This window comes from Prinia subflava, chromosome 7 (genome assembly GCF_021018805.1).
Source record: "Prinia subflava isolate CZ2003 ecotype Zambia chromosome 7, Cam_Psub_1.2, whole genome shotgun sequence".
Classification (NCBI taxonomy): Eukaryota; Metazoa; Chordata; class Aves; order Passeriformes; family Cisticolidae; genus Prinia; species Prinia subflava.
The window spans coordinates 8,291,927-8,305,797 of record NC_086253.1 but is presented as its reverse complement, the minus strand read 5'-3'; the positions used below and the strand labels follow the sequence as shown (position 1 = coordinate 8,305,797).

General features: G+C 42.4%; 1 protein-coding gene across 4 annotated transcripts in view; it reads left to right on the top strand.

Annotated features, from left to right (window-relative positions):
- The window catches only part of ZFYVE28 (zinc finger FYVE-type containing 28), a 152,167-nt gene extending 141,340 nt beyond the window's left edge, over window positions 1–10,827 (top strand). For all 4 annotated transcript variants that reach the window (XM_063401491.1, XM_063401490.1, XM_063401489.1 and 1 more), the window contains 2 exons: window positions 7,624–7,727; window positions 8,539–10,827. In XM_063401491.1, the coding sequence (XP_063257561.1) occupies window positions 7,624–7,727; window positions 8,539–8,670 (236 nt within the window). In that variant the 3' untranslated portion in view covers window positions 8,671–10,827. The remainder of the gene's footprint in view (window positions 1–7,623; window positions 7,728–8,538) is intronic.
- The last annotated feature ends 3,044 nt before the right edge of the window (window positions 10,828–13,871 follow it).

The window sequence follows — 13,871 nt, the reverse complement described above, 5'->3', positions numbered from 1 at the left end:
AGTGTATACATTTATACTTCATGGAGTGTTAAAAAATTATATATATTTAGAGAGAGAGAATGTAAAACAAATTTTATTTTCCTATGGTAGAACATTAATTTATGCAATATTTAATAAATATAATTTTTTAAATGTAATTTTAAAATACAGTAAAAATTCTTGTCCTGGTTGTATGATGGAGGTGATGGCCAGTGGGGTGCAAAGTTCTGTGTAAAAACTCAAAGCAAATTGCAGTGGCAGGCTACAATGGGACAAAAAGGTTGGGCTCTTGGCTGCCAGTGGTGCTGCTGTGAATTGCAGTAACAGCAGATGGGCCCTGTGTGCTGGGAACTTCCATGGAAGTGCCTTTCTCCCTGTGCCCTGGTGAGCTACAAACCAGCACAGAAGAACCTTGTTGGGAGGTTCCTGAGCTCCAGCTTGGACAAACCACTGTTGGATGAGAGCTGAGAGTGGGCAGCATGGGTAACACAGTGTAAAGGAAAACCTCTGTGTTTAAAAATGTAAGAAAATTGCTCTTATTTAACCCAGTTTAAATGCATCCCTGATGAGGACAGAGCTGGGTCATTGTTAATATGCAGTACAGCTTTAGAAAGACCAAACACTGGGGAAGTAGAAGTTTGGTCTTTCTGCCATTTATGCATCTGGCATCATATTTCTAGCCCTAACAGAAAATTTGCTTTGTATTTGCTAGTAGATTCCCATGTATGTACATAGGTGTACACACACACACAGAGTAACTTCTTAACTTTCTTGGCTTTAAAATTATTGCCTTTTAACGTGTGTGTTTATCAGTTTGTTAATGAGATAAAGCATTTAAGTGTGACCCTGTTCACCATATTTGGGAGAATTACATTTATCCTTGTGAGCTTGATGATCTTAATGCTAAACTTAGGCAAACCTGAGTTTTACTGTACATGTATTTTGGGATAACTTATTCCTCAAGAGGATTGGTCTGTTACGACTGAGGGAAATGTGAATATTTTCCATTTCCATTTAATGAAGTTAAGGCAGGCTAACAAAGTGAGTTACACTTCTTGTCCTAGAATAAGCATGAGATATCTAGAAATCTAGATGTTTTTCTCAAGGGAAACCAGCAAGCATTATGAAGCTGTTGGTGCTCCATGAAAATATTTGCTGTAGCATCTCTGCTCTCTCTACAGCCACACGTGCGTTTTCACTCCTGATCTCTCTAGCATCTGCACAGAACTGCCTTGCTTGCTGCCACCTACTTAAAAGTGCAGACATAATGGATATGCTGTGGCTGCCAGTACAAATACCTGCTTGTGCCAAGTAGTATTAGCATCTGTTTGCTTCACAGCACACACTGTTTCTCCCTGATCCCTGCCATCCCACCCGCTCCTGTCTGGTCACAGGCCCTGTGACACAGGTCACAGCAGCACAACACAGCTCAGAAGTTCACAGTCCTGAGGCTCAAGCTCTTGTTCTTGTTGCAGTAAGAAGTCACCAGGTCAGAACAACCCATCCATGCTCCTGTATGTGCTGAATCTAATCACCATGGCTCTGGAAAGAGCTGTCAGCTCCAGCTGAATGCTTCAGTTTTTCTTTTGTCATCTATGTGCCTATTGTCACTCTGTTATTTATAATGATGACCAGCAACACCTTGTAAATTAGAGAAGTGAAACTGTTGCACAGTTCAGTGGCCAAACATGTTCTGTCCACATAACTTTTCACTTTTTCTTTTTTCAGCATCTCTGCTTACACTGAGAGGAATCTAGCATCAAATTTCCATATGGAGGCAATGTTTTATAATCAACTGAACATATTTCATCATGCATGTAGAATTACAGGATTCTTACAGGTTTTAGGTTGCAGTGCAATAATTGGATCTTACTTAGGCTTTAAGAACTTGCTCAAAGCCTTTTCCCTTCTCAAAGACTATCCCTCATTGTTGGCACTATGTGGAACTTGTTGCGGCTTCCTAGCAGTACTTATGGGAAAACATCCCCTAAATACTGTAAAGGACAGGCTTATTCAACTCTGTAATATCATAACTGGGATTTTGATTAGGTTTGAAACTATTTGTCTAACAAATACATGTTTTGAATGTTCTGGTATTTTTTATGTAGATTTTTTCTATTTTATAAGGATTGGTAGGTCTTACGGAGAATATTCCTGCTAATGTTCATATGGAAGATCCAGGTCTCTGCTCCATCTGATTTAAAGTAAAGATTTGACCCATATCTCAATGGAAATTATGTTTCTGTGTGAGTTGCTCCATTTTATAGAAATAATTCTTTTGCCCAGAGAACCAGTTGCTGATCATGTACCTGGACAGAATGGACACAGGATAACATCATTTAAGGTGATGTTGAATCAGGCAGAGCAGAGCTTGAGCCCAAGTTTGCAAAGCTCTGTGTCTTGGTGAAAGCTTTATAGATTTGCCCAGAAATTCCATTCTAAGAAAGGTATTTGACCAGAGCTGAAGCTAAGTCTGTACCTCTTTTCTCCCTCACCCCCAAAATTTTCATCAAATTATATTAAGCATAAAAATTGTTTTTTTGAAAAATTTCAAGCTGGCTGTGTAATCAGCACTGAATCTACTGAGCAAGGATAAAGATTACTTAGTATTCTAATAGGCAATTACAGTTGCTTATTAGGAATCTTACATCAAAGTCAGAGATTGCCCAGAATGACATGTGGAAGATCAGGAGTGATGAGGGACAAAAAAGGTTCATTTTACCATGGCAGTTGAAGTGAGGGGTAAAGTCAAGTCACCTTAGTTTTCTACTTTCTGTGCTTAAAACAGTGAGAATTTACAATCCCGCTTTCATCAGAAGAGCTCCAGCAAGCCCATCTGACCCTGTTTTCAGCTGTGAGGGTAATGTGCTGTGACGGCTGCAGCGGTGTCAGTTCCACGGGCTGCTGTAGGAGCAGCCCTCTGCAGGTCCGTTTGGTAAGAAGTGGAATCAGGGTTATTTTGCATGATGTGCTCTGAAATCTAGCACACATCAATGCAGGAGGAACTTTCAGTTGGAGTTCTGCATTAGGAATACTTGATAAAAACAAAAGATGCAGAAAGGGATCTTTTCTCTGAATTGTCTGGCTGTAACACAGACACCACCACAAGCTTAGGGTTTAACAGCTGCTCTTCAACAGGGCCTTGTGGTGTGCATGTTTCTGATTTGTTTCCTATAGATTTGCTTACCTAGGCCTTCTGCAAGCTCCAGCAACTTTTGGGGTTGTTTCTCTCTCTGCATTGCTCTCTTGTGTCACAGCACCACAGAAAAAACTTCAGCTTTCTGGGCTAATGTTTCAATCATCACAGTTGAGGGATCCGGGTCCGTGGTCTCTTCCTCTTGTGTTCAGAGATAGAGAGATGATCCTCTTGGTTTTCAAAGATTAGATGGGACTGCATTAGGTCTAATGCACATATTTAAGCCAAATTAATTAATGTGTTCTTTTTTACAGTTTACAGTGTCTGTGATTGTTTTTTTCATCCATGATTATGGCTTTCTTAAAGCTCCAGCATCTTGGATTTATCTGACTTTTAACTTTTGGAGCAGAAAATGTTTTTAGCTAATGAGATAGCATAAACTTGTAAAGGTGAATGCTAAAAAAGCTACAGGATAAATAAAAAGACTGTAAAATTTCATGATTTATGAGAAATTGTAATGCAAGATGCTTAAACAGTTAAGAACCTTTTTCAGTCTTAACACTATTTAATTTTATCTTGTGCCTTTTCCTTTCTCTAAACTTGTTTCTTATTCATTTAAATACTTGTTTCTCTTCATTTCTCTGCCTTTTTTTTCTGTGCACGCTTTTAATGTTTTCTTCTAAAATTTGTATCTGTAGTCTGTCTCATTAATCCCTTCCTTCCCTTCCTCCTCCTCTTTGATGTTTGTGCTGTGGACTTCATCCGTTTCCCAGCAGACTCCTCCAAACTCTCATTGCATGATAAAGCACTGGGCCAATTAGCCCAGGAACGAGGTCTGCCCTCCCCTGCTTGTCCAAATCCCCGAAGCACAGGCAGATAATGCTGTGGAGGCTGCCTGCTGCTGTTTGCTGCAGCACACAGAGCTGGTGGAATGGCATAGCCTGGAGAAGGACTGTGACATGAAAAGCCCGTGCGCTCCCAGCGCATCCTCGGGCTGTGCTCGGGGTTTCATTCGTGTAACGCACGCCCCGCTCCTCACATGGAGGCTTTATCCCCTCATGAGAGGGCTCTTCAGAGAGCATTTCAAAAGCCTGTTCTATAAAAAGCCCAGTGACTCAATCGTTTGTGTGTCAGTCAGAGAGGCTGCTCCCAAGGCTGAGCGAGATGGGGCTGGGGAAGGAAACCAAGGGATGGGATCCTGTTGCCACTGGGACTTGATTCGGAGAGACCAAATCATCAGGACTTCATCCTTCCTCTTAGGGTGAGCACTTTGGCTCCACTCCAGGACTGCATTTTATTTCTAAGTGCACAGTCTCACAGCTCTGTGTTTGTAGTCAGTGTAAGGCCATTTTCAGTCAGCTGGAAGGAAAGGCACTGGGGCGGTGGCCCAAAGTTCCCTATTTCAAATGCTACTTCAGTGCTGCACCACTGTGATTTTGTGCAAGACATCCCTCTCCTGCTTTCTCCCCACACACTGACTGTAGCTGGGTGCTGAGGATTAAAGCAATTACATTTGTACAGCACTTTGAATGTTAAAAGCTGTTACATAACCAAGTGTTACTATTTGGGGGTGTGCTGCAGTGCAGCAGATCTTGGTGGGCGCAGTTGGGATGTTGGGAGGGCACTGAACCCCTGAGGCAGTGGGGCAGGAGTGGCTCTGCTCCCCTGCTCATCAGTCACTGTCTGGGGAAAAGTGTCCTTTAGCCACCCTGCTCACTCAGCTGAGTGACACCAGTGTGGGGACAGAGTCCCTCTGCTGTGGGAGAGGGTTGGACAGTTTCTGTACATTGCCAGTAAGTTGTGAAATAATTTTTACAATAACAAAGTTTTCGGATTAATTCATCTGCCAGTCAAGTGATTCTGTAACTGTGAATTACAGATTATATGATTATTATTAGTTTAAGGTCATTATTTATCAAAATTTGCTAGGTGAGTTTGGGTTTTTGTTTATTTGGAGGAAGGGTTTTTTGCGTTCTTTTGTTGTTGTTTGCGTGTAGGTTTTTTGGGGTTTGGGTTTTTTCTGGGTGTGGTTTTGTTTGGGGTTTTTTTTCAGTTATTCTTTCTATTTAGCAAGGAGGCAAATTCATGCAAGATCAATTAAAAAAATATTTTTTCAGCATTGCACTTAAAGGGTAACAACACAAAAATATAGAGGGAGGGAAAGAAAAAATGACTCTTTTTCCCCAAAAACAAAGCAAACAAAAGCCCCTCAAAGAAACCCAAACCAGAAATTAAAGAGCTGATAAGAAAGCAGCTTTCTGTTGATGAATTCCAGAGTCTTTGTGGTGGACTTGTGTTGGTTTATAATGTGTGTGGCCTGCCTGTGATCTGAGGGAGGGAGTGGTGATGGCTGCAGCTGCTACAGAGGTGGCACATCACTTTGGGATGCTGCAGGGGGTACAGAAAGGGCCTGTGCTTTGTGGCTTTCCTGTGAATATTAAAATCACATCTATCTGATCCTGGTAGCCCACACTGCAATGCAGTTGATAAAGCATCAGTATCAAATTGAGCATCTTAGCCAGCCTGCTTCCACCAGATCTGCAGAGGGAGACCTGGTGGCACAGAACTGGAATAATTTCCTGAATTTTACTGTCTTCAAAATGAGTGAGAATCAATGGATGTTAAATCCCTGAAAACATAATCTATGTAGAGACAAATTTTAAACAGGAGCATTATTATTGGTTCATATGTTTGCTTTTTGTTTTGGATTTATGTGGTAACCCAAGCGGCCTCCTGGATGGAGAACATGAGGGTGCTCCATCAGGCCTGCCATGGTTTCAGATCAGAGAAAGTGACAAAAAGTTCTCAAAATCTACATCATAAACTGGTATTAGGAGTAAATTACACTGGGCAAGATACATGTATTGTCTAGGGAGACTGCAGAAAAGGGAGATAAGTGGAAAGAAAAATCTCTTGGCTCCACTGTCATTAATGCTTGACTTAAGCTGGCAGCCCTACATCTCCTTGCTGCTGAAGGAAACCCTGCCTTTGAGCCAGGAATTTGAAGCCTTGTGTCCCCACAGAACATTTTCTGGTGAACTGCTCTCAGGGATGAGGTGAAGGCTTCTATGTGCAATCTCCTTTTTTTCCACCACATCAGTTATTTCTCTGCACATCACCTTCTGCGTTTGGTTACTGGCCCTGTAGGTGTAACCTTTAGCAGACTGATGTACTCATTAAGTGAAGGATAGCTTCCTTAAGCTAGTTCAACCTCTAAAATAGTTTAGAGAAGCCTATAAAAGCTGAGTCAAATTCTAAGTTCTCTCTGTTTTTATTAATCTGATTTTTTGAGCAGTTTCTCCCATTGAATGCTATATCCTTTGTACTTTTGACAAATGTTGCAATGTGAAAAACACATGAAAACTGGTCGTAGTTATGTTGGAACAAAACAGTGGATTTTTCATTTAATTATCTTTCTGCCTGTAGCTGTAGCCCTCTTAACCTCTGCATTAACTGCACCATATATTTTGTTGTTGGATAGTGTGCTCCTTGAGGCAGGGATCTTACTTGTCAGGTTTATAAATCAGCAATTGCATGGCTTGCAAACTGTAAATAATACTCAGAAAAAAGCTGAATACAGGGACCTTGGATAAATACACCCAGCAGTTCATGTTCACCGTGTCCATGGATTCCTTCTGAACAGAACTTGCTTTGCACTCATTAGATTTTTATCAACTTAATTAAGCAGTCAGCTTCATCATTTCTAGACTTGTAACTTCAGACTCTTTGAGGTCATGTCAGCCTGTCGTGAGCAGAAACAGCTCGACAGAAGGGAGCCTGATACCTTCTGCCTTGCCAAAACCAAATCATTTCTCTGTTTGTCTTTTATGGGAGGTTGGAGAGCTCACAGGAGACATAAACAACTGAAACATGCTGTTTGTGGGAATGGGCAAGTTCTTTCTGCTAAGCCTTGTACACTTGATTTTGTGGTTTTGCTGTAGTTACTGGTGACTTCCAGTAAGAGTCCTAATAATTTAGCAGATGGTAATCAGGCTTTGGGTTTATTATCTGTACAGTTGCTTGCCTAATTGCAGAAGAGCAGTTGGCCTTTCTGGAGGGAAGGCTGAAGAGGCTGGGAATGATCTCAGCTCTAAACTTGTTTTGATGATGGATGGCACTGACCAAAACACCTGTGATCCAGCTCTGCTGTAATAATCTTGTCTTCTTACTTTATTTTGCTTATCTCCTTTTCCCTGCCACTTGCATTTGACTAAGACAGATTTTCTTTCAAGTCCAAAACTGTCATGGGCCATTTTAATGCCTGATGTGCTCTGCCCAAAGTTGGGTGCCTGGCAGAGAAGAGGGGAGTTGAGCCCTCCTGGGCATCCTGAACTCACTCAGCCTCTGTTTGTAAAGCACCTGGAGAAATGCAGGTTATTTCTGTTACATTTTATTCTGCTGCTGCTCTTACATTTTATGCTTCCTACTTCCTTGAGGATCCGGTAATCAATCACATGTTTGGTTTTGCTCTGTTTTGATTTATGTTCCCCTTTGTTGCTGTGTTTCAGATCCTCCTGACTGGGTTCCAGATGAAGTGTGCAGCTACTGCACTGCATGCAAGGCTCCTTTCACAGTCATCCGCAGGAAGCACCACTGTCGGAGCTGTGGCAAGGTAAGGACTCCATCAGACACGTGAGCAGCTACCACCAAAGAGAGCAGCAAATTCACGTGTGCCATAGCAGAATGTGCATGCTTGGGCAGGGTTCTCAACTCACTTTTGTGTGCCTGGGCTGCCAACTCTCAGCTCTCGTTTAAGGGTTGGGGAGGGGGTTGACTTTTATACAGCAATAAGGCAGAATTCCCTGTTGAGATCCCAGAACACTTCCCACCCCTACTCAGAGTCACTCTGTCAGCTCTAATGAGCCAGGACAGGCTGCACTGCCAGGGGTGAGGCACACCAAACCCTTGCAGGATCTCTCTGGTGCGTGTGGGGCTGCTGCTTGGCAAGTTTGTGGGGGTGGAAGAGGGAGCGAGGGAGAAAAAAAGCAGTCATGTACCACAGGAAGCCAGAAATCTGCAATCCCGTTTTGCTTGCTGGCTGATGTACAAGTTAGAAAGGAAGAGAGTAGAGAAGCTGCTTTCATAACCACGTAGTGGACTTGCAGGAGTATGAAATTCAGAGATATTCACAAATATTCCCCTAGTCTTTCTTGAAAACCACAGGAGAGGTGCTTCTTTGCACCTCTGCTGGAGCTGCCTTCCCCATGACCTGCAGAGGTGGACAGGTCAGCCTGCAGAGGGACTGAGCCTGGCTAGATAACCTGGCCATTGGGTAGGGATTGCCTGCCGGGGCCCTTCACTTGCTGTGCTGAGGGTGGTGCTGCTGCCAGCTCATACCATCTTCTCTCCCCTCCCTTGAAATCAGTTTTGTCCCATCCTGTTCTTCAGAGGAACTGAAGAGAAATTTCCCTCTTGTTTTCCAGATCTTCTGTTCCCGCTGTTCGTCCCACTCCGCTCCATTACCTCGTTATGGCCAGATGAAGCCTGTCCGTGTTTGCACTCACTGTTACATGTTCCATGTCACTCCTTTCTACAGTGACAGAGCTGGTATCTGACATATTAAACTACTGGTTTGTCTTCTGGAGTCTTACATGGACTGATATATTTGACCTAAGCCAAGAATTAACTTGAAAGAGGGACCCAGTGAGGGCATGTAGGCTTTGACATCCATTATTATAAATTTTGTACAGTTTTTATTGCATTTTACTAAGCTGCTAAAGGGAACTACGAAGCGTCTGTAGCTCTAAGGCTGCAGTACAGTCTTCCATAACTTTATAACATTGATGTTACGATGCCATATGCAGAACAAATGCACTGTGTGGAAGGAAATAGGGCTCAGAGAATTGAACAGGCATTGCTGCTTATCTGACATGCTAGGAACAGAGTAGCCAGTTAATTAATCCATCCCCAGCAGATCAGTCCCAAAGCTCAGACACTCCTGTGCCTGCTGCAATCCCAGCATGGCTGTGGGCATCAGCACTCTCCCACCTGCTGCCATTTAACTTTTGCTACCTATGCTAGGATTAATAAAAGCAAATCTATTTCAAATCTGTATTCAATATTTACAAAGGCAAATTTTTCAGTGAATCCCATAGGGAGCACTGAAGGCCCTAAAACAGTAAATTTCTGTTGCCTTTCATTTACCGAGCAGAGCAATAACTCCCGAGTTGTCTTCTAAAAGTTTTTGCAACTTCCAGTTCCACAGTTTGGAATTTTGGAAGTATTTATAATCTGAATAATCTATGCTAAATCTTGTTAATAAAAGTCTAACACGGAGGTTTGGTTTCTATATCAGCATTTAAAACTTAACAAACTTCAGAGAAAGTAGTTACCAAATAAATGAATTCATATTAAAATAGATATTTTGACAGTTTGGCAGCAAAATTTAGTTGACAAGACAAATTATTCCTCCCATACTGAGTTTTTTTAAAGGGCAAATATGTAATGAGGTATCCAAAAGGTCTTAGAGAATGGTCAGCCAGAGAAGGGTACTTGTTGTCCACGTTTGGCAGAGTAACTGTGTAAAATAGTGCATACTGGTACTTCACTCATGCTAACAACTCAGAAGACATTTGTATTTATTTGAAACACCAGGGAATAATTCTTATCTCCACTCGGAGAGGAAAGAAGTAAGATTCACATGGATTCATGCTATGATCTTGCACGAACTATTTGCAGTAAGAGCTCCCTGAGCACTGAGGTTTCAAAGGCATTTGGACCTGCTTTGAGTTGGCCACATGAAAAGCAAGGCAGTGTGTGCTGTGGTTACAGAGGAAACGAGATCAAGAGCTCTTTGCTGTGCCCCCTTTCCTGACTCGTGGTGTTACACACTGTGTTGCAAAGTGATAAATACAGAAATGGATGAGGAAGTTGTTTGTGGTGTCACACTCGAGAAAGGTTGTCACTCAAACTGATAAGGCAAAACTGGCCAGTGTTAATTTTTTGAAAAATTTTATTTATATTTTTTGGGGACATTCCTTTGCTCCGTGGTTTACTGTTCAGTGTTAATGAGCCATATAAGGGTGCTGCAATTTGGCACTGCTGTCATTTTGATTCAGATGAAACAGCTTCACTTAGTTTATGTGTAATGCACAAGCCTTATGATGCTGTTTGTAGACAATGTCAGCTCTGATGTGTTATCCTCACTTATTTATATTTTTTGTTATTATGACTTCCCTGAAATCCTTCTCATGAAATCCTTGGGTTGGAGTGTCTGCATTCACCAGAGTTTGGAAAGGCAGAGGGTTGGGTGATTGGTGGGAGATGGGTAATGTGGTGCAAGCAATGATACTTATTCAGGCTTAAATCTCAGGCTTCACATTGCAATGATTATTGCAGTTTTATTTTTAGGAAAAAACAGAAAAACACACAAGAAATTTAATGCTTCTTTTATAGGATAAAAAAATTGCAACAAACTTCAATTGTGAAATAAATATGCACAAAAAGTTGCTTCTGTGGAAAAAAATCTTATTTAATGCACTGAATATTTATTTAAGCTTGTTTTTATTTTGTAAATGCTGTAATTCAGAATCATTTCCATAAATAAGATATTTAAAGATCTCAGACACTATAGTTTCTTATGTAAATACAGACTCCTATTTCTCTTACTGAAAAGCACAATGACTATATCAATACTAATATACATTTGCCTCAAGGAAGACTTTCATCTTGTAATCTCTTCAGATAATTAAAGTGTCAGGACTTTCTACTTCCATGTGCTGGATTGCTCTTTCATTTTGGGGTCTGTTTACATGGAGTGACAGCTGCCATCCTGTCAAACAAACTGGCCTTAACTCTTTCTCACTTCACAAATAACATGAAAGAAACTAGTTTAAATTTTAGAATGGAAGTCACCCATCCAGTGAAGGGGTGGTAATTCAAAGCTGGAATACCAGCCTGTCACTTAGCATTGCCTCGTGCTATCTCTTGCCACCAGCTGAAAATCTCCCTTCCCAAAATATCTTGTGTCAATGGCCACTTCACACATCAGGCATGTTTGATCTGCCTGTGCCACATCTGAATAATCTCTCCTGTGGGGGATACAAATCTGCAGTGAAAACAGAGCTCCTTGGATCTCTGTGCAGTTATCCTTGGGAAGCAGAAATGCCCAGTGCTGCTTTGTTCTGCCCCCTGTATGAGATACAGCTCTTAAAGGTTTTATGAGAATTAATTTTCATTTCCAGAGGACTTAATGCTGCGTGGTTTGGGGATGCAATTTCACTGAACAGAAAACATGTTACAGCTCCATGATGTTGGGATCTCAGCTTCAGTGGTGCAGCAATGGGGAAAACTTTATGGGAAACCTGCATAGAAATGTAAAGTTGCATTTGAATTAACATGCATAATGTTTATGGGCAAATAATGCTGCCTTCAGGTGAGTATGAATAAGTGAACAGTAGAAATTTATCCTAAAAGGACATTTTAATCAAAAAGGGGGTTTCTCCAGAATACATGTTCCACAGCAGTTTTCCTGTTGGGGGTATCACAATGGGAGTGAAGAGGATAATAAGATAAGAGCAGCATTGACAAAGGTGGCAATAATTCACCTGGTGCTGGACTCTCCTGTATGGCAGTTCCCTTCTGAATCACAGCTTCCCAAGGGGGAAAAAATAATTGCAGTAAACTCTGGAGTTCTCCTTTCTAGATCTGTACAAATTGTGCAGCGTTTCCAGCTCTCTCTCCAGGGTTTGTAAAAGCAGGTGGATATCAAGGCTCCCTCTGCAGTGAAAAGAGCATCAGTTAAATAGCTCTCCTTCCAGGGAATAGCCCTGTCCAGAACATTGAGACAGACTGAGAAGCTGTCACACGGCATCTCGGTGAGAGGGAACCTGGGGGAAGCGATGGGTGAGGAGTGACCTTTGTGTGCAGTGTGTGAGCTCAAAGGAAGGGGGAGGGAAGCAGGCCGTGTGTGCTGTGCCTGTACCGGCTGGGGAGATGGGAAAGGCAGGCTGTGGGAGCGGGAGATCGGCTCTAGAAAAGCCTCAAACGCAGCCCCATCACGGTCGTGCCTGGAGCTGGAGGAAGCAGCTCTCGGTGCCTCGCTGAACTCTCAGTTCGTGCTGTCAGAGCTGCTGGGGCTGCATCCGCTGGTTTCCGTGGCAACCCCCGATAGCATCTCTCTGCCAGAGCCAAGGCTGCAGCACTCTGTTCCTGCACAGGCAGGCATGGAGGCTCCTGCTTTCTGCTTCGTCAGAGGGATTGGGATGGCTCAAACATCTTCATTTGTGACCAAGGTTTGTACTGCAGTCAATAGCTTACTGTGAACTCTGTTTTCTAATGACAGCATTTCACTGAATTATGCTTTGTGTTGCTTGTCTGGAAGAAATCATCTCTGTAGGCATCCTTTTGACTTCTTTTGGGGGGGTTTAGCTCTTTTTCCTCCTCCTCTTTCACCCTTTACCCCAGCCCATCACTCAGCTTTCAGTTTCTGCAGTGTATAAACTAGACTTACTCTGTAGCCTCCGTGGATATCTTACACATAGTGAAATATTAAGACAACTCAAGCAACTTTCATCTTTATTGCTTCCTGATCTTGCTTTTCAAGTTCCCAGGCACAGGCTTGTTTCAAACCACTTGGTATCCTTGTACCTGCAGTAGCATCCTGCCACACAGGTCCTTCCTTTGCTGCCTGGGTCTTGCACTGAGTTATTTTAAAGTTCTGCAGTATTCCTTTACTTTGTGGTGGAGAAAGGATAGATCCTAATTCTCAGGTTTTAATAGCTGTTAGTAAATTGCAGATGTTGCCATTTGGCTCTTTTTTCCTTTGCTCTTAAACCAAAAAATGGTAAAGTAATAGGCCAGAAGGATGAAGAGGAGAAGACTTGTTAAAGCAGCTCTGGAAGTGTGAAGATGATGTTTTAATGAAGTAATTGGTCTCTTTGAAAAAAAGCTGTATCTGCATGTGCTAGGAATGCTGGGGCTCATGCATAAAACAAACTGGGCAATTAGTCTTTCATGAACTCATTTCATTTCTTGTTTTCACTAAACATGAAGGCTCTGAAGTGTAAAGAACGATTTTCCCTCATGTTTCACTCAAAGATATGAAGCTGATTTTTCTTCGTTTTTCTCTGCAAACAGCCACCAGCTTGTTGGGGCTCTGACTGAACTTGTCTGCAAAAGGGAAAATCTTGTGTCCAGAGCAGCCAACGGTGGGGCCTCAGCCTCCCACCCCTGAGGAGCACTGGGAGGTGGCTGTGGGCACGAGCAGCTGCAGAGGGGCTGTGGCTCATGTCCAGCTGCTGGGATATGCTCCCATCTGCTCTTTCTCAGGAGCATGGGGTGTCTGACACAGCCCAGGACGTGAGGGACCACTGTGCCTGGGAGTGGCAGAGGCAGCAAGCACTGAGCTGTAACTACCTCACATAATACAGAGGTTTTATTTTCTGTAAATAACCCCGGGCCAGGCACTCTCACCACTTAGGCAGGCACTTAAACTCATGTCTTACTCTAGAAAGTCTTATTTAGGTATTTCTGCATTTTTACATAGTTCTTCACAGGGCAATAAAATGTTGGTGTTACTGCCATGACTTTTTTATTCAGAGTTAAAAAATGATATAGAACAGCAGCAGGGAGGGTGTTTGAGGTGACTGATACTTCAGCAACAGCCAGCTTTTAGGTTTTTAGCTGGGATTAGGCTGTGGTTCCAATAGGCTTGTCAGTGCAGTGGAAGAAGATGGTAAGAACTAGTCCTGAATGGCATTTGTACTGGTAACCTCTCTGATGATGTCCTGTAAAACATGTTAAAAATAATTATATT